This window comes from Coturnix japonica, chromosome 13, assembly GCF_054131305.1.
Source record: "Coturnix japonica strain WE chromosome 13, WE-NBRP24, whole genome shotgun sequence".
Lineage (NCBI taxonomy): Eukaryota > Metazoa > Chordata > Aves > Galliformes > Phasianidae > Coturnix > Coturnix japonica.
The window spans coordinates 20479602-20503034 of record NC_140675.1 but is presented as its reverse complement, the minus strand read 5'-3'; the positions used below and the strand labels follow the sequence as shown (position 1 = coordinate 20503034).

Below are 23433 nucleotides of genomic sequence, written 5' to 3'. Positions count from 1 at the left end.
TGCCAGTCATGGTGACCATATGCTATCTCCCACTGAATAGGCTGGGTGAGGTGAATACATGCTTGAATACCTTGGGTTAAATTAAGTTATACCATAACTTCTGCATTTTCTGCTGCTTGACAATAAGCAAAATGGTCACAGACCACCCATTCTCCAGGGATCGGTTGATCTCTCCTGGAAACAACAGGGTTGTCTGTGGGGTACATTGGAGAGGAACTGATTGCAAACTTGCTGCAGTTTTTGATCAAAAAGAATGGTATGGCATCTTGATTGGTTTACCATGGTACTTACACTTTCCTAAGTCAGAGCAATTGTTTGATAATGAAAGAATTATTGAGGCAAGATTGACAATATTTTAAGAATCCTGACACGCAAACCTGGTGAAACTACGAGTAAAACTGAATTCAGAATGGAGGTCACACGATGAGCAATTGATGCTGAATTCTTTATTTATTTTTGGTTCAGCTCTGTGCTCAGTTGAGTTGATTCATTCTCATAACGAACTCCTTCCAGGAAACATTCCTCACAATCCTCAGGACTTTTCTCTCTGTACTGTTAAAGTTCTTCTTTCTCAGTTATTACGGTCTCTTTCTGGCTGAGAACCTCTTTCATTCCTCTCGAAGGACCCTTTTAAAAAAGCAAATGCAAGAGCAAAGCTCCTTACTGCTCATCGTCACTAAGAGAGTTGCTCTATTAACACTTTACTTTCATAAACAAAGTAATATATAATAAATTGTTTTCATCATTTCAGTGAGAGCATGTTAATGGGGTAAGGAGTGGTTAATGGGGTAAGAAGTGCTGCTGTTGATAAAACATGTTTTATTTGCACACCCTTGCACTGGGTTATGGCGAAGCATAGATGAGGGTTTGCATGAAGCTTTGATGAGAACTCGGATACCATGACTGGTAAGAAAATGAGTATAGAAGAATATTTACTAGGCAATTACAGAAGAAATCACCAAACATAGGCTCCAGGTATTGAAAAACAGGTGTACAGTGACTGGTCAGTCACAGATCTTGTTCCTTCAGTGCAGACCTCTGTTTGGTAACACTATTTAGTCATCTCTCTCCAGTTGTAACTACCTATTTCAGCAGTGAAGTCGGAGTGAATCAGTGTTACATTGAATGAGACAGCTAATGCTTATCTGGTTTGACTTACAGTGAGTGAAAGAGAGTTGGGGAATCAGAAGATTGTCATAACTAGATTGTCAATACGAAGGACATTGCCTGCTCTTGCTTGTGCCATTGCTTCATGAAGCAGAGGAATCATGCTGCCTGCAGCAGGATGAGATGGGTATGAATATTTGAACCAGTTTGGCTGTAGATTAAATGAATTTAGCAAAGGCTTTTTTCCAGCTAGAATCTTGACAAGGTTTTGCTTACACTTGTCAAGGCACAGCTTTCCTTTTGCAGTACTGTATTAACATAAGGGCTCAGTGGTGATATAAGCAGTGGGAGAAGAGCTGTCTGTGTGATGAAAACAAGGATGTGAGTGGGTGTGTGCCAGCCTGGCAGTGGTATGATTGCAGTTAATGTGGTCATGAGCTGGTGAGAACCATCCAAGCAATGGCTGAAGCCCATATTTGTGGGCTATGCTATTGCTGATTCTGGTGTGCCTACATAAGGTGTAGACATGCCTTGGATTTCACAGCAGATCAGTCATTGTCACCTACCTTTTCTCTTGTTTCTGCTTTCATCTTCATTTGTTCTTCTAAGAATTCAGAAAATGCCTCCAAGTTGTGCTCCCCAGCATAGGGCACCTCCTAGAAAGCATGTGAAAATTAGGAAAGTCTTTAATTCTCTACGCAAAATGCTGGAAATAGCAGCACAATTAGCTGAAGGATGTTGGAGTTTTAGATTGCCCACAATCTGGACTTGTGCTCTCAGTTTAAAAGGTGAGGGTAGAACTGCAGCAGTTAAACATTTGCAAGATGTTTTCAGAGCAGAGTATTCTGCAGGTCCAGCTGCGATGTTCTGAGCTGTCTGAACAAAAAAGGCTTTTAAAATCCACATTCCCCACCTTGAGTATTCAATAAGAGCAGGAGGAAGTGGAGCAGTTACATGAATTTTCTTACACTTCACCTCCACTTGGGAGCTCATGAGAGATTTTCTTAGTAAGTTTAGTGAGAAGTGCTTTTAATGTAGGAACTTACAATTCTGAGTAAGTCTGACATTGTACTCTATTTTAAAGTGGTAAGCTGACTTCTTATGAAGACCAGCGATGCTGTATTGCTTTATATCAGATGCTGTTATGCCTGATATGAGTTCAAAGTACTATGATCAGAACACCTCCTTTCCCTGGTGAGTTCAATAGATGTATACATGGGTTTAATATTCCCCATGAGAATAGGTATTCTCTTGTAATAAAAGGTGTTGCAGCCTTGAAGGTATCTTTTCTTTGCAAAATTAACTTTCTTGAGTAATGTTATTTGATTCCTCCAGAGGCAATTAATATTCTGAGTTCTGCTCTACTCTAATGGCTGAAATAGAAATTTCTCAGACCAAAGACCTGTAAAACCAGAGATGCAGTTGATTTCTGCTCTCGTTACTGAGGATGTGTCAAAGCTTCTCATTAGAGCAATCAGTGCATAAGTGTACGTCAGTGTTATTTTTCTCACTTAATCCATAGAAATAAATCAAATAACCTTAAAATCTGCCTGAAAAAATGCATGTTGTTCTCTCACATTTGGACTTGATGATACAGTGGATGAGTTGTTCATCTCACAGATGGAGCTCAGATGATGCCTGGTCACTCTTTCCTCCACACAATCATTAGTTCCACTCTCTTGTTCCTCCAGCTCTGACTGTAGCTGTTCCTGGCATACAGATACACGTTTTGTTGTTCTTTGAGGGAGGAGTAAACTTTTCTGTCTCACTGAGAGTTGATTTTTGCTTTTGACGCCAGAATATTCTTTTTATCCTATAATAGCCATCCAGCAACACATCCTTACACTGAAATCAATGGTTATTAAATAGAGCAAGAATGGAAAAAAAACATAGGAACACAAAGCTGGTGCTTTGAAAACTTCACCCATGCTGACCAGTTAGCTACTGAAAGTTAATACTGATTTATTTATTTATTTATTTATTACAAACTGGCATTTGTTATGAGAATTTCATGGATTTCTGCTCTCCCATTTAAAGACAAAGCACAATGTGAGTGTGCAGGACTGCAGTTCAATTCATTAGGAGATGTGCATGCACATCTGAGAGCAAAATATCTCCCTAAGAGATTAAATGAGGACATGAGCAAATGTCTTCAAATTTAATTTAAGTTTGGGACTAAGAAGAAAAATGAAAAGCTTAGTAATGCCTTAATTATAACGGTATCTTAAAATTTAATTTATTTTGGCTTCAGATATATTTTCTTTTTAATGAGATTGTATATGTAGATGGAGAAATGGAACTATTTGTCTAATATTTTTCCTTCTTTCAGCTGTAGCATCTTGTGATTATTCTGTAACGTGGCATTAGGTAGCATATTCTGAAGATCATTAGTCTTGACAACAAATATTTCTTCCCTACTGAGACCGAATGAAATAAAATTACTGGCAGAACTGCACAGGAGTAAGTCTTGAGAAGTGAATGCTGTGAAAATATAGAGGATGTGACAAGTGATAGCGGTATTTTACAGCCTAGTCATAGCTGCTGCAGAAACAACTGTCAGAGCTGTTCTGTGACTGTCCGCCTCTTGCTGTGTTTGAGGAAAGGTGCTGTAGTGATGAGGAGTCTGGCTCTCAGTTTGCTCTGAGATAAGACTGTTGCTAGAATCCAGATGGGAGACTGCTAAACAGCAGAGAATGAGGCAGTAATGAGGTCCAAGATGGTGATTAGAGCGAAGGCTCTTGCTACAACTTCACACTTCAGAGGTAGTGGGAGAGTTTCCCCTTTAATTCAGGTTCTTGTTGATAATGAGCTCAGTGTTGAGTAGATAAAGAGCAAAGCCTTGCTTAAAGGGTGTGCTTCTATCTGATCTGTGCACACACAGCTCCCCATCAGCATGCAGCTATGCCATCCCCTCAAGCTTCTCACCTGGATATTGGGTCCAGCAGGAAAGAGTCTGAAGAAGGGGTAGCGGTCCATCTCAACTGACAGGACATCATTTGCTGTGATGTCTATCTTCGCAATGATTACATCCTCGTGGCTTTGATATTTCTCTCCTAGCTCATCCCAGATTGGCAGAAGTTTTCTGCATTCATAGGACCAAGGGGCATCTGCAAATTAAAAGCGTGCAGTCTGTTGGAAGAGCATGTCCTGGTGTGCCGAGTGGGATCTGCTAAGCTTGTGAAAGTTAACAGGGTTTTATGATTTCTCTTGTGATCGGTTTCTACTTGAAACCATCCGTCCTCTGTGAGTCTTCATGTAGTGATAACCAGCCTAAGGTTATCACTATCTTTAAGGTCTTTCTGGCAGCAGCACTGCTTCTTAGCTCCTTATTACCGTAATACACAGCACTTGCCATATGACTTTGCTGCAGAAGCATGGCAGATAACCAGTGCAACTCAAGTAATATATTGTTCCCATGATGAGGTACTTGCCAGAAGCACAAAATGCTTTACACATATTAGAATGTCTCCAGACATATTAAAATTAACTGTATCCATAAACTATGCCATAGTTGTACTGAAAAGGAGGAGTCTGAGGTATGGTGGTGCTTTGTCTCCAAGCAGCGTGCATGAGCAGGTTAACAAAAAGGCACACTGCTGAGAATACCCTTACATAGCATTCACAGCCACAGAATTTCCATCAGGAAAAGAGTGGCTGTGATCAGGTTAGATGGAATTAAAAGGACTGTGGTATTGCGCTACCTTTAAGAATTTGTTAGTATTATGCTGAAAGCTGTATTTATATTAATGCTGTATGTTTGCTCAACTGAACAAATTAATGCGCAGTGCAATCTCTGCTGGCTGGTATAGGATAGGGCAGCAGTTTCCTGCAGAGAAAGGTTGAGCAGGGAATGCCACCTCCCTTGCAGATAGAAAAGGGGAAGGAGTTAGACTGGCTAAACTACAGCTCTTCTTTGGGATGTAATGCTACAGTATTGTATCCAGAAAGCCTTACTTAACTCCCTTCTGTCCCTGAAAGGCAGCCAGACTTGTACTGTACAGAATATTACAATATCCCATTGTGCAGCATGAGATCCTATTGCACCTTCCTTCAAGGCAGAGACTTGAAATTGCTTTGACAAAAACTTACTGAAGGGACTGAGAGTTTCTCATTGCCGCTCTGAGTCAGCAAAGGTAGCGCAGCATTCTCACAGACAGCACAAAAATGTTTTAAGTACTTGCAACAGATGTCAAAAATGCGCTCAGCATGACTTCTGTAAAGTGCAAAGACCAGCCTGGTATGTAAGAATGAGCTTTCTATTTTCATTTCCAATGGATCACGTTAAAGCAATCTGAATACAGCGATACTTACAAAACATGACAAACACGGTCGTGGTCCTATTGAAGACAATCCTGTTGAAATTCTTCCCGACGAGCACTTTGACGGGCATCTTGTCCCAGTCTTCAGCAACTTCTTCACTAGAGAGATGTAACTAAGCAGAAGCAAACTCTGCTATGAGAGTGGAGGAAGCATCGAGGAACTGTACTCCAAGTTACTGTGAGGCAAGTGAGATCACCCTCTTCCTGATGCCCATCTTTACTCAATGATATTTTTTGCTATCTCTATATCCACTAATCCTATTGAGGGCTCTCAATAAGGTGAGTATTGCCCAGATGTTTTCTTCTACTGCCAATCACAGCCTCCACACGACTCCTACGTTTTCCAGTATACACCCTGGCAATATTTTTTCTTTTAGACCTAGTAGAAGAATGTCATGCTGTCCTCTTAGGAGCTGTTCCATAGTGTGTGTGTGCCACCAAAGCAGCTCTTTGTGGGGTAGACACCTGTGCCTCTTCTGTTCCTCTACCCGCCTCAAGACTGAAAATAAGACCTGCTGCTCAAATTTCTCAATTCAGTTTACTCCGACTGATCATCTCATCACTCCTTGTGATGGAAACAAAAGTAAATAACCCTGAAGAGCGCTGAAGAAGGAAAATGTTTTCATGTATTTTCCATGTGAGTATGGAGGATGATGCTTCATGATGAAAAAAGATACCGAATTTACCACTGGGAGTGATTCCTCCTGTGAAAATTCTCTCTGCTAGACTCATTTGCAACAAATGCTAAATTCTTTTCTACTGTGAAACTGACTATTTTTTATTTACTGAACTTCTATAATTTCAAATTCCTTTGCATTCATTAGTGAAATCTCATTTCTCCCAACTAAGAAAGTACATTTTCTCCATGATTACTGGAAAGATGGAAGCACAAGGAGGCTTTAAAGCACTAAAACATGAGCTTGAATCAACTGAAAAATTGCCTCCTAAATAATTTGCCCATTTTTCAAGTAAGAGAACTGGAGAGCTTTGTAATTCCCCTCTGTTTTAACCACCGAGGAATGCTCTTTCAGTAACTGTCAGTGAATGCAGTAGGGCAAGAGGAAGTTAATCAGCTAGCAGTCAGAAAAGCACACTGTTCTAATACAAAAAGGGGATGTATTAACTTTGCAGATTTGTTTTAGTTAGTGTAGCAGAGGGGCATCTCATTAGTCATGGACATACCTTTGCTTTTCCATCCAGGTAGCTCTGGCAAAATTGTCTTATGTTATCCACAGTCACCTCATCTGCCGGCATTTTGTACTTCTCTTGGCTTGTCAGATTCAGGATTCTTACAGCAGGAACATCAACTTCCCTGATGCGAAAATACTCAAAGATGCGTCCATTTCTTGTTTCATTAGTATTCACCAACACAAACATTATCTGATAATGAAGAGAGCCAAGCATCTGGTTGAGTCTTCCAGCTTTGGTTTAGCCATCTTAGAGAAGTGCAGCTTGGCAGCAGGTTCAGACCTAACCTTAATTGAAAGCAATTTTGTAGAACTCTTTTTTGGTCTCAGCCCAACAGCCAGCAGCTCTCAGAACGTTTTCATTCCTTGACCCAAGCTAAGAAATGGCAAAGCAGCCAAAACAAATGGAATTTTCCCTTCTGCCTTTTCACAACGGTTTGCTACCAGTTATTTTAGTAACACTTTTAAGTTACTCCTCCAATTCCTTAACTGATCTTCACAGGACAGAATTGCTGGAACGTATGTCATGTGTTTGTCTTTTTAAATACTCATGTGTGCTCTTCTATTACAAGGCAAATTATACTTCAATCTTTAGCATAGTTTGTGCAGAAGTAGCACCACACTGGCTGGCAATAGGAACTAAAATACTCCTGTGTATGATTGCTCTTATCTGTAAATATATGTATGCAAACACTTGTGCACTGCAGACAAATCTATACAGATGCCTTGCAGTGCTTCTCAGGCTTTGTATTTGGAACCAGCTCTTGCTTCAGGCAGTGCCCTGGGATCTTTGGGCCATTTCCTGGTGCAGGCAGGAATTGCCATAAGCCTGCTAAAACCAGCTTTGGTTAGAGATTGCTCCTAGAAAGTTGTATGTGTGAAATCAGAAGCAAGTTGAGTTGGAGCAGCTGGAATTAATGTTGGTTTCTGTGATCTTTTTGTTTTAAAGGATCATTTTGAAGTGACATTTACTCTTTGAATTTCTCTGATAATTCTGTTAAGGGCCCGAGCTGAAAAATATTTGCTGAAATGTTTTTTAAAGGGTTTAGTAGATCTAAGGACAGAGTGACAGCAGTGTACTGTTGCAGTCACCAGTGGTGTTTTTCCACCGATCTTTTAGCATTTGTATTTGTGTAGTAGGATTCAGTATTACAAACCTTCCCTCTAAACTCTGCAGCAGCAGACTTGTAGTTTTCATAAGTAGTGTTGAATGTCTTTGAGCTCGTTGGGATGAACAGCAGGATGTGGTTTTCAATAGGGACATCAAAAATCTTCACAGATGTCTGGAAAACAACACTCAACATCTGTTCCATCTCTCTTAAGGAAAGCAGGGGATCAGAGGCTCAGAATATCAGCATCATTCAGTTCTGATATTGCAGATTTTACTTCTTAGGGCTCTATTCCCAGTCATTTCCACAACCCTGAAATTGCTTTCATTCTTTTAGAGAAGATAAAGTGAGAAGAATCAGGAACTCCTCAGTATTTTTTATATTGCAGTAAAAATCTCATTGTTATTCATGAATTTTACAGTTAGAAGGGACAGTCTGACCTCCTGGGTAACACATGCTGAAGAATTAGTGCTAAAGATGAGCTGAAAGTAAAAGGCAGTGATACCTAGGGACAGCCAGGTGCATCAACTAGAGCCAACCCGGGCACATCCCTCACTTCTTCTGGCCTAGTCAAACAACATTCTCCAACACTAAGGAGCAGATCAGCTCCTTATTTTCTGTACGCATTCCTCTGCAGATGTTCACTGCCAGAAGAGTTCACAGTAACAGCAGCTGTTAGGGAGAAAGGCAGTGGTCTTGTCTCTTCCCTGGTTTCTTAACATGTAGACTCTATATCTGGTGGGAAGGGTTTCCTTCTCCCATTTTTTTACAGTATTATAAGAAGTACCACTAATGATAGCTTGCAGTAAGTAGGGAAATAGCATATGAAATACATTAGCCAAATACTCCCTTTGGTTCTAGGTAATAACTTGTCAAGGCACGTAAGCAGTTTCATAACGTGATGCCTATATCAATCTGATAGCCTAAAACCCAAGAAATGCAGGGAGATTTCTCAGACGTTGATGTGAAATGTTACCTTCTCCTCTGGCTTTTGGTAATACAGTGAGGGGAAAAGAAATAAACATACCTCAAGATTATATTCAGTGACCAAATCCAAGGTAAAGGTTTTGATTATCCTTGTGAGGTCCAGTTTGTTCCTCGTGCCATCTCCAAGCACTTCATTATGCACAGGTTTTCCCTTAGATAAATAGTGAAGTTTGAGGTTGCCTTATCAACTATAGGAACAGAAGCACTGTCTTTAGGCTAGAATGTTGCTCATGCTTTTGCTGTTTTATGATCCTCAGTAATTGGAATTCCATAGATTAAAAAATGAAAGATTACAGAAGATTATAGCTGGAATCCAGGATACAGCTGACAGTTTTAATTTGCTCATTAATCTTAATGAACTAAGAGATCTGTTCTACACCAGATGTACTATCTGTGACTATCTGTGTTTTTGGTCTGACTACTTTGAGGTCTGAAGTTTGGTGCTGTTACTCTGCATTTGCTCTTGTTGGCCGCTTCTGACGTGGGCTGGAAGAAAAGATTTCTGATTGAAGGAAAAGGGAGGAGTGAAGGTCAGCAGGACTCTCCGAACATCACCATGTTCAGTTCATGGTGTGTATGGGCTATTGGTGCATTAGAACATAGGGATTCTGAAGTGTGAGCAGAAAGATAGAAAATACCCAGAGGTTGCTGCCTGCCTCTTCCTTATCTTTCTTGTCTGCAAATGCAATATTTTTTTTGTGTTAAGCTGTTTGAATTTCAGGGAGGGAATTATCTAAGCTGAAAAAGTACCACACAGCGTTTCCATAACCTGAAGCTGCCACAGCAGCTTGTTGCACCTTACCTTGCTAGGCTTGCACTCCTACCTTCTTAAACACAACAAGAGCATTAAGTTGGATGCCATAATGGGCACGGATGTCCTCGCTGCTTGTCATCCCAAAAGGCATCTCTGGCACATCTTTTGCAGTCTCACGGAAAACTTCCACACTGTCACCATGAAGTTCCTAGTCCCAGAAAGAATATTCATGAAGAGCTGTGTCCAGGATCCTGACAGGATGTGTAGGAGCGAGAGCTACAAGTGATATGAGCCCTGAAAGGCTCGTGGGGTGTAGGTGAATGCAAAGTGAGTATGGTTTGCCACAGTTACCTTCATGGGGAGATCTTCAGAATAGAGGAAATCATAGGAGTGCTGTGACAACACAAGTGTGTTCACTGTTCTGGCTACTGTTGGCTTGTCTGAGGAAATATAAATACTGAACTGCCCCCATCTGCATCCTGCGTTCATCTCATCTGCCCTGCACTCCCCTGGCATTGCCACGCTCTGCCAAGACTTCTCCAGATGGGGAAGGATGGTGCCAGCAGCTGCTCCCCTGCTCCAGCTTTGTGGCAGAGCTGCATGGACAAGAGGGGAGGGCTGCCTGCTTGCAGGGGAACCTAATGGATGTGTCAGCGGCTTTGACTGAGTGCTCCTCAAAGCACGGATCTTGATTCCTCCATCTGTCAAGCAGTCACCATTCTGTCCACCCTCAAAATAGTAGGCAATAGGCACAGTGAAAGGCAGCAGCTCTTTCAGGTATGATTTAATCAGATAATTATTTCATGCTGGATTAATAGCAATTTCTATGCTGAGATCTCCCAACACATTTTGGCACTCACGTTTGTGAGCAATCTGTGACTAACAGAAGGCCAATGCAACTCTTTATTTACTTGGACACCACTGCATTAGCTTCCAGCCCCTGCATTTCTGACGTGGCCTTGCTCATGTTGGTGCTCATCTACTGTTTTTTCAGGGCAATTGTGGAGCCCAGTCAGACACATCTGCAGGCACTGTCTGCTATCAGCCTTTTGCAGGAGACTCTCCAGTATCGCTGCCATTCCAAAAGCGCCTCAGTCTGGTCCAGCACTGGAAAACTGCCCTTCTCCATACGTGGCTGTGAGTAGATTGCTGCAAGGCGAAATTCTGGGCTCTGTGAGCATTGTCACAGTTTGTCCTATCGTGCTGTTTGTGTTCACCACCTCTGTTACTCTGGGCAATTTGGTAATGAATCCTACTTTCCTCAGCCATAAAACATGATCTGTCTGCTGTAGCCAACACGTTTGGGACCTTATCAGTTCAGGTATGAGTCCAGGCATCGTGCCTTGAACTAGGCAGAAAGTTACCAGAATAAAAGTCTCTTTAAAGCATTGATTGACCGTTGCAGATAGGGAAGGCTTCAAGGACACAATGAAAAAGCAGAACTGAAAATCCTAGCCCTATTTTTCTGACCTCTAACTGAGTGCTTTGAGGACTCATATTTACGCTATTTGGCCATTGCTCTGCATCATTCAGTCCCAAATCCTAAGAAACTTACTCTACACTGGAAAGTAGCAGGATTTTACCTGAGAAAGGACTGCAGGTGTTGGATCATTCACAGCGCAGTATTTCGACTTCCTATTCCCAGATCTGTCATCTGGCAGGAGCTAAATAAACTGCTAATAAGTTACTGATGGAGCTCTTTTCCATCTCCAAATGGAAAGATAAATAAAAGGCATTCTGGTATATTTGATGGTATTTATCACCTTTCCTTCCCCTTGCCAAATATTCACATCTGTGATTTTACACCATCTTTGAATAGGAATACTGTGATTAGGTGGTGTGGTTTTGGCTGGCATGGAGTTTAATTTTCTTTGTGGAAGCTGACACTGTTGTGTTCTGGGTTTTTGATGATAGTGATGATAGCACCCCAGTGTTTTCCTTTTGCAAAGCAGTGCTTGTGCAGCATTGAGCACTTTCTGCTTCTTGTGCTGCCATGAGCCCTAACAGGGTGGAATCTGGAGGGTACAAGGAGCCCTTCAGCAAGTTCTGGGCATTTTGGATGTGCCAGATTTGGTGGCAATGGAAAACAATGTAACTCTAACAGATCAGAAGGGAAAGCAGCCTTCCGAGCTCTCCAGTGAATTACCTTAAAAAAGCCAATCACTGCCAAATCATCAGCATTTATGATGGCTTCGACCTGATGGGTGGAGTTGATTAAAACCGTGCTGGGTCCTGTTTGTCTTTTGATCCATGTGATAAAAGCTGAGGCCTGTCTGACTCCTGTGGAACAAAAGAAAACAAAGAATTAAAACGGCCTTCAAAATGAATGAGACCTTTCTGAGCAATCAAGACAGAAGCAGTGGAAGCTTCTCAGCTGAACTTGGACTCCTTAGGACTGAGGTCAGCACTGATTCAAACCCAACTTCTGGGTCCCGTCACCTCCAGCTCCAGAAGACCAGCAGCTATGAGCCCCGTTTTGTGGGACTGCCGCACGCAGCTGTGCCCAGTTAATTGCTTGGAATGTAAAGATGAGAAAATTTAGACAAGTAGAAAACCTTTTCTGCAGGTTTTCATGTGCCCCACAAGTGAATCAAAATCATAATAAGCTATAAAGAGCTATCGACCTGGGGCTTAATCCAAAAATGTCTTCAAACCAATTGCAGATTATATTGAACTGGCTATTCAATTGAGTTAGGTGTCAAAATTGTTCCTTTGCTGCTGCAGAAAGGATCTAATAGGTACAGAGACATGATAAAACTCCCCGGTGGTACTGCAGCTTCGTTTTTAGCCTAGACATGAGGAATGAAGCTGAAGACTGTCAAAGTTGTCCTTAAATTCGGCACCATTCCATCTTTGGGGTTCCAAATGAACATTACTGTGTTCATAAGTTCATACTCAGTCCATTTATTTGGCAATTTTTTCTCAGGTTTTCAGGAGTTTTAGAAATCTTAAATCTCTTAAAAATTGTTTCTAGTTATCGTGTTTTCTAAGGAATTGGAGCCATAAATTGAGACTCTCAGCCATAAAATAGCACCTTCATCTCTGCAAGTCTGGCATCCTTCTTGGATTATTACAGAAGTCCAGCAAAGGGCTCATGAAAACTGTACATGAAAACGCCTGCGTTATGCTGGGAAGTGACAGAATCAAGATGTGCTGTACAAGTGGATAATCAAAGATGCAAGTCCTAGGGCTGTACAAGTGGATAACAGTCCTAGCACTGTGTATTTTAACAATACGACAAGGTCAGAATTGAGTCATACCGTTTTACTGCCATCAAGTCATTTTGAGGCAGGTTGTACTGCAACTAGTCTAAAATATGGGGTGTTTTTTTTTTTGTTGTTGTTGGTGGTGTTTTGTTGTTGTTGTCACTGGATTTTTTTTTTAAGGCCAAGCTGGCTGACATGGGCTGTAAGGTGTGCTGGCTGCAGAGCAAAGCACAGAGCACTGCCTAGTGGCCACAAAGGGCTTGGCTTCTATCCGCATGCAGAGCTGGGCAGCTTTGTGTCAGCAATGTAACCTCTCTGCAGGTTTTTCATGTGCAGAGTGTTCCTGCTGCTGCTCTGCACGGCCCACAAGTTGTTTCTTCTGGGCAGATTTTGGCCTTGGAGTTGTAAATAACGATTTCTGCAATGGCTGGTGTTTGCTTGCAGATTCCCAGTGTTCACAGTTATACTTGCTAGGTCAGCTTTCACTAATAATTGCACAAGCACATCAACAAAGTGTGATTTAAGTCATTATGAGCATTATGTGTCTCTGAATAGTCAGTTCTGCATTGTGCAGACCACAGGGGAGAAGCCGCTTTGCTCACTCCTTGTGTCCTGCTGTGTTTATTAAGTAGCAGCTCTCAGCTGAAGGATGGCTGTGTGCATCTTGTGTTACAATACTTGGTGTTCTCTGGCTCTCAAGCATGCTTGACAAGTTAGTTCACCAGATTAAAAGATGTTTTCAAGTCAGCCCTATAGGTTTAATCAGAAACTTAAGTCGGAGCTTTCAATCTCCTGTATCAACACCTCTAATGCACGAGTTCTCTATGGCAAACTGTGCTTTCAGTGGCATTTGTGCAGGAGCTGTTTGCAGCAGTGTAGATTATGGGAAACGTGGGTACAACATTCAACAGCTGATGTAAAAGGAGAAGCTGGTTACTAAAAATACTTAAGATCAGCTTTCAGCAGAGCAGCCTCAGGGGCTCAGGAGTTGGAGAAGCTGGAGCGTCCCGTTGTGTGCAGACTCAGGAACAACCTTCACAATCCCTTTTTAAACTCGTGACCCGAGTGTATTTGCTCAGAGCACAAATGGAGGCTCAGGCAAATCGTGGCATTGTTGCTAACTCTGCAAAATGGAACATTTTTAGGAAGAAAAACTGAAAGGAAGGGAAGGGGGAGAGGAGAGCAGAGGAGAGGAGAAAAAGAAAGGAAAAGAAAGGAAAAAAGAAAACAAAACCAAAGGAAAGAAGTAACTTGTCTGTGCTTTTGTTGGAAGAAAAGCTCTAACAAGGCCTGGATTCTCAAGGATCGTTCGTCTGTCCTATTCCAATAGTGTCATTTTTGCTGAATAACTTTCCCCCAAAGATTTGAACTTATTCCATAATTTCCTTTCTGAGCCATCTTTGAGCTCCCTCTGATGGCTGCACTGTAAAATTCTTCTCTTTGGCTTTGCTCAGAGTTTGTTGTTACGTGCAGCGGATCCCTGCAGCACTTGCTGCATGTCCAGTACCTGTGGAAGTTGCAGTGAGCCAGCAGAAGTGCAGACTGAGTAGGTTTGGGATCAGTTTCTTGTTTGGTGTAACTTTAATGCATGGCTTGTTTGTTTGTAGTATGTGGAATTGTGTCATTTTGGGGGTGTTTCTGTGTCCTCAGAAGAATTATGCCAGTTGTGAGCTTGGCTGTGCGAACTCAACAGAGAGAAGCATGTTCAGTTATAAATGTGGAAGACCAATTAACGTCAAAGTTCTTGTATGGGTATGGAGTTAATTGCATGTTTAATACCATGGGCACAAAGAGTTTGTATAGCCTTTATCTGAGCATCCATTCTTTTATCCTTGTCAGCAAAACAGGTCAGCACGTCCTGCCATGAGCAGTGCATAAGATAATTTACCTTTGCAGTCTATAGGAGCCTCCCTGATGCCATCCACAAAAAATTTCACAGTCGGAAACTCTTGAATATTAAATTCTTTTCTCAGGTCATGTTGATCTGTGACGTCTATTTTGCCAAACTGGATTCTTGGAGCTTCTTTCTTAAGGAGTCGTGCAGCCTCAGCAAATTCTTTCGATGCATTCTGAGATGCTTGAGATAAAGGAACATCTGGAAAGGGTCAGTCAAAAGAGAATGGGTTACACAGGATCCAGTGTAGAGCTTTGCAGCAGAAATTATTATGTCAAATAGTAGCTGGAGAGGCTGGATAAAGGCCATTTGTGACCCAAATAAGTGAGAAATTATCTTCTTATTTCTTTGTGTTGATTCTGACTGCTCAAGACTTCATGAGAACTTGGACTATTCAGACTGAAAAATCAACAGGACTGCAATAGTTTTCTGTTGGCAAGAAATGACTTAGAGTAAAAAAGTAAGTTTCACAGAATATCCTTATTAGGTTCTAAAGGGAGTTCAAGGGTAGAGTTTGTACTCACACTGAGACTCTTTGTAGGATGGTAGTTCTGTAAGCACTTCACTGGGGTGAACTTGTGTAATTCAGTAACTACTTTCTCCAGATAAGATATGGAAGGGAAGGAGACAATAAGAGAATATGTTCTTACAGACTGATAGTGGTTCTAAAATAACGGGTGTTTGTGTGTGCTGTGAGTCAACCCTTGGCAGCCTCAAATGGCAGCTGTGGTTCATCAACTAATTTTATTGCTACTTTACAGAGATTTTCTGAGATTTAACTGTAACTTCAGTTTCCTATCTCAGTTGTAAATATGCTTTTGCTGACATTTTCCCCCAATGAATACTTGGAATAACGAGTAGAAGTCACATGGTGATTAGGGATCCAGTACATTCTGGCTAATTCCAAGGCAGTGCTTTACACCAGAGGCAATTTGTTATTATAATTACACAGAGGGTGGTGACGCACTGTTCACAGGTTGCCCAAGGAGGCTGTGGATGCCCCATCCCTGCAGGCATTCAAGGCCAGGCTGGATGTGGCTCTGGGCAGCCGGGTCTGCTAGTTGGCAACCCTGAACATAGCAGGGGGTTGGAATGAGATGACCATCGTGGTCTTTTTCAACCCATGCCATTCTATGATTCTAGGATTCAATTTCAATATAGCGACTTTTTCCCCTAGTAATGTAAAGTTGCACAGATGTTTTACCATAGTCGGGAATCAGGAGGGGCGAGTCCATAGCACCATTTCTGCAGCAAGTTCACCCAGACTGCAAGTGCTGAAGAACAGCTTCTCATTTTTAGCACCTTTCGTAATGACTGCAGTTTCCTTTATTTTAAGAACTGCTATAAGAAAACCTTCCTGTAAAGGTCAGGAGGAACAGATGTTATATATACCCACATTCCCCAAAGGAAAGGTGCTGAGTGGGGGAGGTTTGTCATATTTTCCATTTCCTGAGCTAAGCCTACAAATTTGAGGCTTTAAGTGCACTTGTATTTTACGTGTCTCATATGTCAGCAACTTAAACTCTGAGACTTGATTGCCGTGAACAGAGAGTTAGGTTGATGTTGAAATCACACAGTCATTGAAAGTAAAGCCTGACAAACTGGAAGGCAATACAGATGTTTAATCTCTATCAGAAATGCTGACTTTTATATCTCAGGCCATTAGCACTCTTGTTCTATGCAAGAAGTGAAGAAACAGACCTGCTTCCTAGAGAGTTCCTCTTTTCTTTAGCTAATTGCTGATGGCCTCCAGTTTCATGGGGCTGTCCATACTGATGTCCGGTGATTGCTGCAGGCACTGTGAATATGCCTGTTGTCATGCTAAATACTGATTTCTTAGCTGTCAGTTCCTGGCATAGTTAAGAGTCCTACTTTTCCTCTTTCCTGTGTAGTCTGCTCTTACAGTTTTCACTACAGATATATAATTTTCTGTGTAGAAGAATGGTTTCCTGTTTAACATATTAGACTTGAAGCGAGAAAAGCGAGTATTGATCTTGCTGCGAAAGCACATTTTCTTATGTGACCTTGAAAGTGTTTGCATTTTATTCTACTGTGCAAAATACAGCCCATTATCTCCTGTGTTGACTTCTGTACTTTGAATCTGAGCTAATATAATGTTTGCAGTTTGCAGTTCAGTTGAGTTCTTCTGCTATGCAAACACTGGAGATTATTCAAAAGTTTGGATCCTTATACAGAATGTTCAGTTAAAAAATGCATGTATAGGGACATCAAGAGAAGGGATAGATGCTAATCAGTAGGACTGCATCCAGCAACCAGAATATCAACTAGTGATGCTTGTACCTGCCTGGACACACACTTCAACCATCCAGCTCCCTTTTAAAAGCACATTTTGCAAATAAATCCAGTGTCTATTTCAGACAGTGTACGCTAAAGGACTGTGACTGATTTTCCAACAAAGCCTACGTGAACGAGGCACCCACATCCCATTCTCCCTCATGATGCATTGGGTTCCTGTGAAAAGGTTAGTTATCAGAGATACGTGTTTGGGGGTGATTTTGAACTGTTCCCATTTGCCACGTAGGGAGCAGATTTCTGCATTGCTGGAACCAGCTCCTAGCACACGAGTGAGTGTGATTTGGATGTTGGCTTTGTGAGTGAGCTGACACACTGATTTAAAATCAGTCATGCTCCCTTCACTGCATGGAAGTCTTCCTTCTCATATATACACAGCCAGTGGCTTCTCATTTGTTTCAGAAATGTCATCTTCTGCTTTAATGCCTTGGGATGGAGGTGAATGTGTTTGATAGTCACCAGTTTTTGCCAATTAAATGTCATTATCCCAGCACTGATTGCCAGTCACAGGCTGCAGGAATCCTATAGGTGACCTCCTGGTTCACTGCATGCACAGATCTGCTAGAAAAAGGTAAATGTTTCTTTTATCTTATTTTTTTTTAATAGGTAGAAATATGCTTGGAGAGCAAAGTAGCAGTGTGATGCACAAATGCACCACTTATGTGTTTGTCCTTAGGTTATAAAAAGACAATGAAAATGTTACTGCCCAGATAAATGAGACAGGAAAACTAGTGACAACTGCTGCACAGAGGGACCTTGACAGGCTTTAGAAATAGGCCCATGTGATCTTCACGAAGCTAAGGCTAAGTGCAGGGTCCTGCGCTGGGTCAAGGAAATCCTCAGGGTTGTCAGCATCTGGAAGAAAAATTGACTGAGAGCAGCTCTGCAGAGAACTTGGGGATGAAAAATGGGATTCAAACCAGCATTGTGGGCTTTTGCAGACCAGAAAGTCAGTTGTAGTCTGGGTTGTACCAACAGTGTGACATCAGGTGGATGCAGGTGACTGTCCCGCTCTGCTCCATTCCTGTAAGATCCCACCTGGAGTCCTGCGTCCAGCACTGGGGTCCCCAGCATCAGAAGGACATGGAGCTGTTAGAGCGGGGCAGTCATGAAAGTCATCAGAGGGCTGGAACGCCTCTAACATGGAGAAGTGCTGAGAGAGATTTTAGCCTGGAGAAAAGTCTGTGGGGACCAAGTTAATACATGACTGAAAATGGTCACGGTTGGTGGCTGTTTGCAGTACTTGGAGTGTTTGTGTTTGTAAGTGGACACGTTTCATCCTCCCCATGGTGCTTAATTGTTGTTGAAGTGCTTGGGATTTTTTGTTAATTATCTTGTTTTTGAGGATAAAACTTGAAAGCAACAATATTCTGCCATGCACTTCGCCACAGGGGTTTATATTCACTTAACACACAGTGTAAATAACAAAATTCTTACGTGTAGGCAACTCTCAGGCAAGATCTACCATCTCCTGGAGGTAAGTGCTCTGTGTTCCCTATGCTAGTGTGCCTCTGAGTGATCCTTAGATCGCTTTAATGGCAATGCTGCAGACGGCAGCAGAATGAGGACCCGTTCATGTGAACTTTGAAACTCAGTGCTCCTAACACAGTCAGGACGCACCATTCAGATAAGAGAACGGGCACGATGCCACGTGTTGCCTTTGCTGTTTTCAGACATTGTTCGCTGTTCTTTCACCAAAAAAAACCCCACAATTGAAACTGGACTCTCTGCTCTTCTGCCCTTCTTGTGCTCTTCTGCCCCACCTCCTTTGTGCTGCCCCTCCAGTTACTTTCTCATTGCAGAAAACAGTCGGGATGAAGGCAGAAGAATGTTGGATTTCTGGATCATTACTTCATTTCCATAATGGGAATTTGCCCAGTGTACTTCGCTCGGCTCATTAGGGTACTGAAACTGCATGGCAGAAAATCAGCAGATGTTTTTATATTAAATCTTGCCTGAAGGAATACAGAGCTGTGACACACTGAGGGTGGAACTGCAGGAGGCACCAGGAGGGGAGAAGACGTCAAAGCAGGCCTTTCCCCACTGAATATCCTGCCACTGGTAAGTAGACACTGTTATACAGCAGGGAAAGGGTTGAGGTTTTCTCAGTACGAACAGACGTTATGCAGATCCTAGAGCATTCAATCCAAATTTGGAGCTCACACTTTTCCTCTTTTTGGTACAAGTCCACTTTCTGGGGTGTATGGGATTCCTTTGCATTCTTTCATTGCATTGCCACGATTGAGAACAGCTGAGAAGAAGAATCTCAGGTCTTGCATTCGTTCTGGATTTCTGAAACTAATTGGATGCTGAGCTGTGCACCCTGGTGTAGGGAACCTGCATTGGAAGGGGGTTGGACTTGATGATCTCTGGGGGTCCCTTCCAACTGCTGTGATTCTGTGACTCTATGACATTCCTGCTGAATTTCAGCATTTCAAACATGTCATTCAGATGTTTAATTTTTAAAATAAACTTCTAAAGCGATGGCTCTCAAAGTTTAAGGAATGTGTCAGGTCTTGTAACCGTTTGAGGATCAATTAAATGTTTAGCATGACCCAAAGTTATTTTTAGTTTTATTAATTCATCACATCTGCTTCTGCAAAGTTCGGATATTGCTTTAACTACAAATAGCTATTCCAGATCCAGGATTGATTTGGGATTTGCATCTTGTGCTCAGTGCTTACCTGCCTTCAGAGCCGAGCTAGGCTGCAAAGCTGTAGTGTAAGGCTGAGCTGATGTGTGTGCTGAGCTCAGTGAGTGCAGCACAACTGATAGCAGGGTGAAGCAATGTCAAGCTCAGGGAACAGAGATAAAGCTTTTGTTTTCTTACACAGTCTGAAAAGTCCATTGTCCATAACCTGTAGACACTCCCATAGTAAACTTATCGCAGAAAAAGTTCCTGTCTTAAGTAGTATCTTCCCCTGCTGGTTTGGTTGAACCGTCTCTACTTGGAGATTTACAGCATTTTTATTTACACTGCAGTTTCTCATAGGACTCCTTTGTCTCTGCTGTAACTCCTCTCTCTGCACCAATCATAATGCGTAGTGTTTAATATTAAGTATTCTGTGTTTCCACACATTATTTCTGTCCTTCTGAAGGCTGAATGATCATTTCTGGTCCAGCAAAGCACTAAGCACAAGGTATGCAGGCATGAAATCAGCTGCACATCTGTTAAAATTCGATGTTAATGTCAACGATGATCTGGAGGAGTGCGATGAGCACTGCTCCAGGGGCTGGCCTCCCCAATAGGTTGTATGAAGCAAGCTGGTTAAACATGTTGGAAAGACCAGTGCTATCTATAGGGGCTCTGCAGCCCCACTGGGAATGAGTTGTGCAGAATTGCTCTTTTTATGTCCTATACCCCACTGTGGCTTCTATGGGCTTAGTGGGGCCACTGGCAATGAAACTGAGAAGGACCTTCTGAACATGAAATGGCATCCTCAGGTTTTCATAAACTGTAACACAACCCCTTGAAGGAGTTTTGCTCTGACAGTAGGAGTTTGTGCTACCTGCAGGCTGTTCAGAAAACCTTCCCATGTGGAGGGGGAAGTCACGTAGTGTCTGAGCTTTTGGGTGGGTGCAATCACGAGACTATTTTTTGGCTTTTGCGATTTACTTTTTGTAATACCAGACCTCCTAACTCACAGAAATAGTTGCTCCCTGTGTGGAATGAGCAGGAACGTAATAGAAAAGCCACAATCCTGCCTCAACCTAATCAAGTGCTGATTTCAGGGAAAGAGACTTGCAGACCTATATCATGCAGTTACAGACACTGAAATAATGTACAGAGCCATTCCCTACAGCCCAGACACTTACAGAGGAGAGATGACGTCTGGCATAAATCTCATGCAAAGTGTGGGTGAAAATGTGGGAGAATCGGAGCCCTCTCTGATTTTTGAACACACAGAGTTTCACCCATCATTGCTGTGAAACACACGTGCAAGATTATGCCTTGGAAGCAGAGAATGCAAAGTTAGAGCTGCACACGTGTAAACCTATCTTAGTATCAGTTTTATGGAGCAGGCTGGTGCTCAAATACTCCAAAAAGAAATCAGTGATTGTAGTTATTGTCAGAAATAGAGACATGGTGGACATAGAACAAGGGCAGCTGGAGGATAAAGCAACAGTAGAACAGTCATACCTTCATGTTCCAGCATCAACTGTGCTCTGCAGAGCTGCCAGGTTAAGAGACAGACAAGGCTGATACTCACAGAACTCCACCAGCAGGTACTTCGTTTCCTTCAATGCTCTGTCAAAGTTGCTCTTTTTCAGCAAGAGTACGCTATTCTCCTTTCTTATTTTGGGGAGTTTGGCTTTCCTTGGCTTTCTTTCACTTGGGCTTATGCTCTCCACAGCCAAGAAAGCTGAGAGAAATGCCAATGGCAGAAGGAAGAAATGATGCATCATCATCTTGCCCTACCTTTATTCGGTGACTAAAAAGAAAGGAGCAAAGGGGGACTAAGCACCAGTATTTGCTGCTCAGATGGCTGCTGTTTTATCAGCCATACTTAGAGGCTGATAAGGTTGTTAAATTTACCATCAGTGGAGCCAAATGCACCTTTCCACTGGAAGGTTAACGTAATTACTTCCCCATCTCTAGCAGTGTTTGGAAAAACAATTTCTGTGGAGATAATAGGTTTGCAGTTGCTGTAAGTAATAAGAACCCTGGAGAGAAGGTGGGAGAGCACAGGAGGGGAAACGTGCCCACAGAAGCATAAGTCTGTAATAAGTCTGTAACCTCGCTCAGGGCTACAGGCAGGACAGTACATGAGGTAACTAGAATCAGAGGATCATAGAATCATAGAATTTTAGAATGGCTTTGCTTGGAAGGGACCTCAGAGATCATCAACCCCCTGCTATGGGCAGGGTTACCAAGCGATAGATCAGGTGCTAAATCAGATTGCCCAGGGCTCCATCCAACCTGGCCTTGAGCAGCTCCAGGAATGGAGAATCCACAACCCCTCTGGGCAACCTGTTCCAGCACCTATGAAAAGCAGACGATAGCTGTTCCTCTGGTTAATACTTGTTTATCTGTTGTGCTTGCAAAGCTACATTCTGCAGATTGATTCAGGATAAGCTCTCTGATGAGGTGCTGTGTTATATCTCAAGAAATATACCTACTTTGTGGGTTAAACCAGAATGTTTTGCTGTTGATTCTCAGATATAGAACAAATTGATGCGATGTGAACAGTTTGTGACCCAGATTTGTTAGCTAGTATCTGTAGAGTAACTGACGGCTCCAGATGTTTACTTTCAACTTTTGGATAGCTTTCAAATATGAACGCTGAAGCCAAGATATTTGCCAGCCTCTAATAGTAGCAGGAACACCTATGATCCTTAAGCCATGTCTAAATTTGTAGTCTGGGGTGTACACCCAAAGGTGCAGTGACTCTGGTGGGCTGGTCAGTATAGAGGATGAGGACTGAGATGACTTGAAGATGGATCTGTCCTGTTCAGAAGAACCAAACTAACAGTTGAATATTTTTTTCTCTTGAAGGGGTCAGTGTAGCTTCACTCTTTCTTACTCTTAAACTAAAGGATGAAAAATTTGGTATTAGGAGGGTACTTCTCAAAAGTGGTTGGTGACCTTGATTGTGATTGATGTGCTACTCTCCACTTTTTGGGATTGCTTCAGTTTAGGCTGTTTTTATACCTGGTGTGAGGAAGGCTTGGTTTCAAGTGAACTCCTCCTTGTAAATCTCAAAGGCTTTGGGTTGTAATGCACCTTGAGACGTGTCTGATTAGCACTTGTACAGGGCGACTAATGAAATCAGAGAGCTGTATGCTCAGGCTGCTTTCAAGATAAGATCAGGCATAAATACAGACACAGCAATCAGGTTCTAAAGGGAAGGAAGAAAAAAGCAGGAAGATAAGAGTCTCCTGTTTGACTTTGTGGTTGTTTTCTCTTTGTAACAGAGAAAACATCTGTTATTCATCTCTTTTCCAAAGCTGTTTTCCAAGTAATATCCTAGGAGGGTAAAAACCGTCTTTCAGAATAACAGAAAGATCAAGACCTATTTGATCTGAACATATCCTGTTATAAGCAACCCCAGCCAAAGCCTCCCAGAGCACAGGTGGGATGACAAAGACATTTGCTTATAGACCTGGTTTTTCCTTGTCTGCCTCTGAAACAAACAGCAATCAGATCAAATCCCTTCTGAAAATCTCCTGCAAGGGAATAAGCACAAATCTGGAAAGGGCTTCTAATCTCTGGAAGGGAAACTGGAGGAGAATGATCCAAAACTCAGTCCTTCCAGAACACAGGAAAAGATTGACTTAGATTGAATGAGCTCACCAGATCCCAGGGACTTGATTAAACTCATAAATTGGATCAGATGGTTCTGCATCTCTGAGCAAAGATCCAATTTCTTTGACTTCCCGAGCTGGGCTGTAAATGTCTGCATGTACCTATATGTTGTATAGGGCAGAAGTGTTGGAATTTTCTTTGTATGTTTCACAGTGTGTAAAATGAGGCGCACCTTCAGATGAAGGGAAGAACAAATGGGAGGTTTGGAATTTCATATTTGCCTGCGTACAATTTATATTGAGTTTATTCC

At 42.1% G+C, this 23433-nt stretch overlaps 2 protein-coding genes across 3 annotated transcripts in view; one reads left to right on the top strand and one right to left on the bottom strand.

Annotated features, from left to right (window-relative positions):
* Positions 1 to 23433, top strand: part of LOC107321021 (acyl-coenzyme A synthetase ACSM3, mitochondrial-like) — an 89106-nt gene that overhangs the window by 57308 nt on the left and 8365 nt on the right. Inside the window, exons 1-2 of one of the 2 annotated variants that reach the window (XM_085514461.1) lie at positions 14143 to 14215; positions 18679 to 18937. The gene's annotated coding sequence lies outside the window, so the exon portion shown is untranslated. Of the gene's footprint in view, positions 1 to 14142; positions 14216 to 18678; positions 18938 to 23433 lie in introns of those variants that run through there. The other variant, XM_085514462.1, reaches the window with a different exon arrangement.
* Positions 432 to 21301, bottom strand: PDILT (protein disulfide isomerase like, testis expressed). Its single transcript, XM_085514515.1, has 12 exons — positions 21088 to 21301; positions 14558 to 14764; positions 11610 to 11743; positions 9517 to 9671; positions 9191 to 9195; positions 8750 to 8889; positions 7771 to 7896; positions 6609 to 6806; positions 5419 to 5539; positions 4033 to 4214; positions 1674 to 1763; positions 432 to 627 (listed from the first exon to the last, which is right to left on the bottom strand). The coding sequence occupies exons 1-12, from the start codon at positions 21284 to 21286 to the stop codon at positions 556 to 558; spliced, it is 1629 nt and encodes a 542-aa protein (XP_085370641.1). The 5' UTR covers positions 21287 to 21301; the 3' UTR covers positions 432 to 555.

Excerpts from the sequence above, each read along its gene's own strand:
- PDILT (XM_085514515.1), bottom strand. The coding sequence starts at position 21,286 with ATGATGATGCATCATTTCTTCCTTCTGCCATTGGCATTTCTCTCAGCT. Across the intron at positions 1,764-4,032 it reads CTGCTGGACCCAATATCCAG|GAGGTGCCCTATGCTGGGGA; the intron begins GTGAGAAGCTTG and ends CATGCTTTCTAG. Across the intron at positions 628-1,673 it reads AAGCAGAAACAAGAGAAAAG|GGTCCTTCGAGAGGAATGAA; the intron begins GTAGGTGACAAT and ends CTTTTTTAAAAG.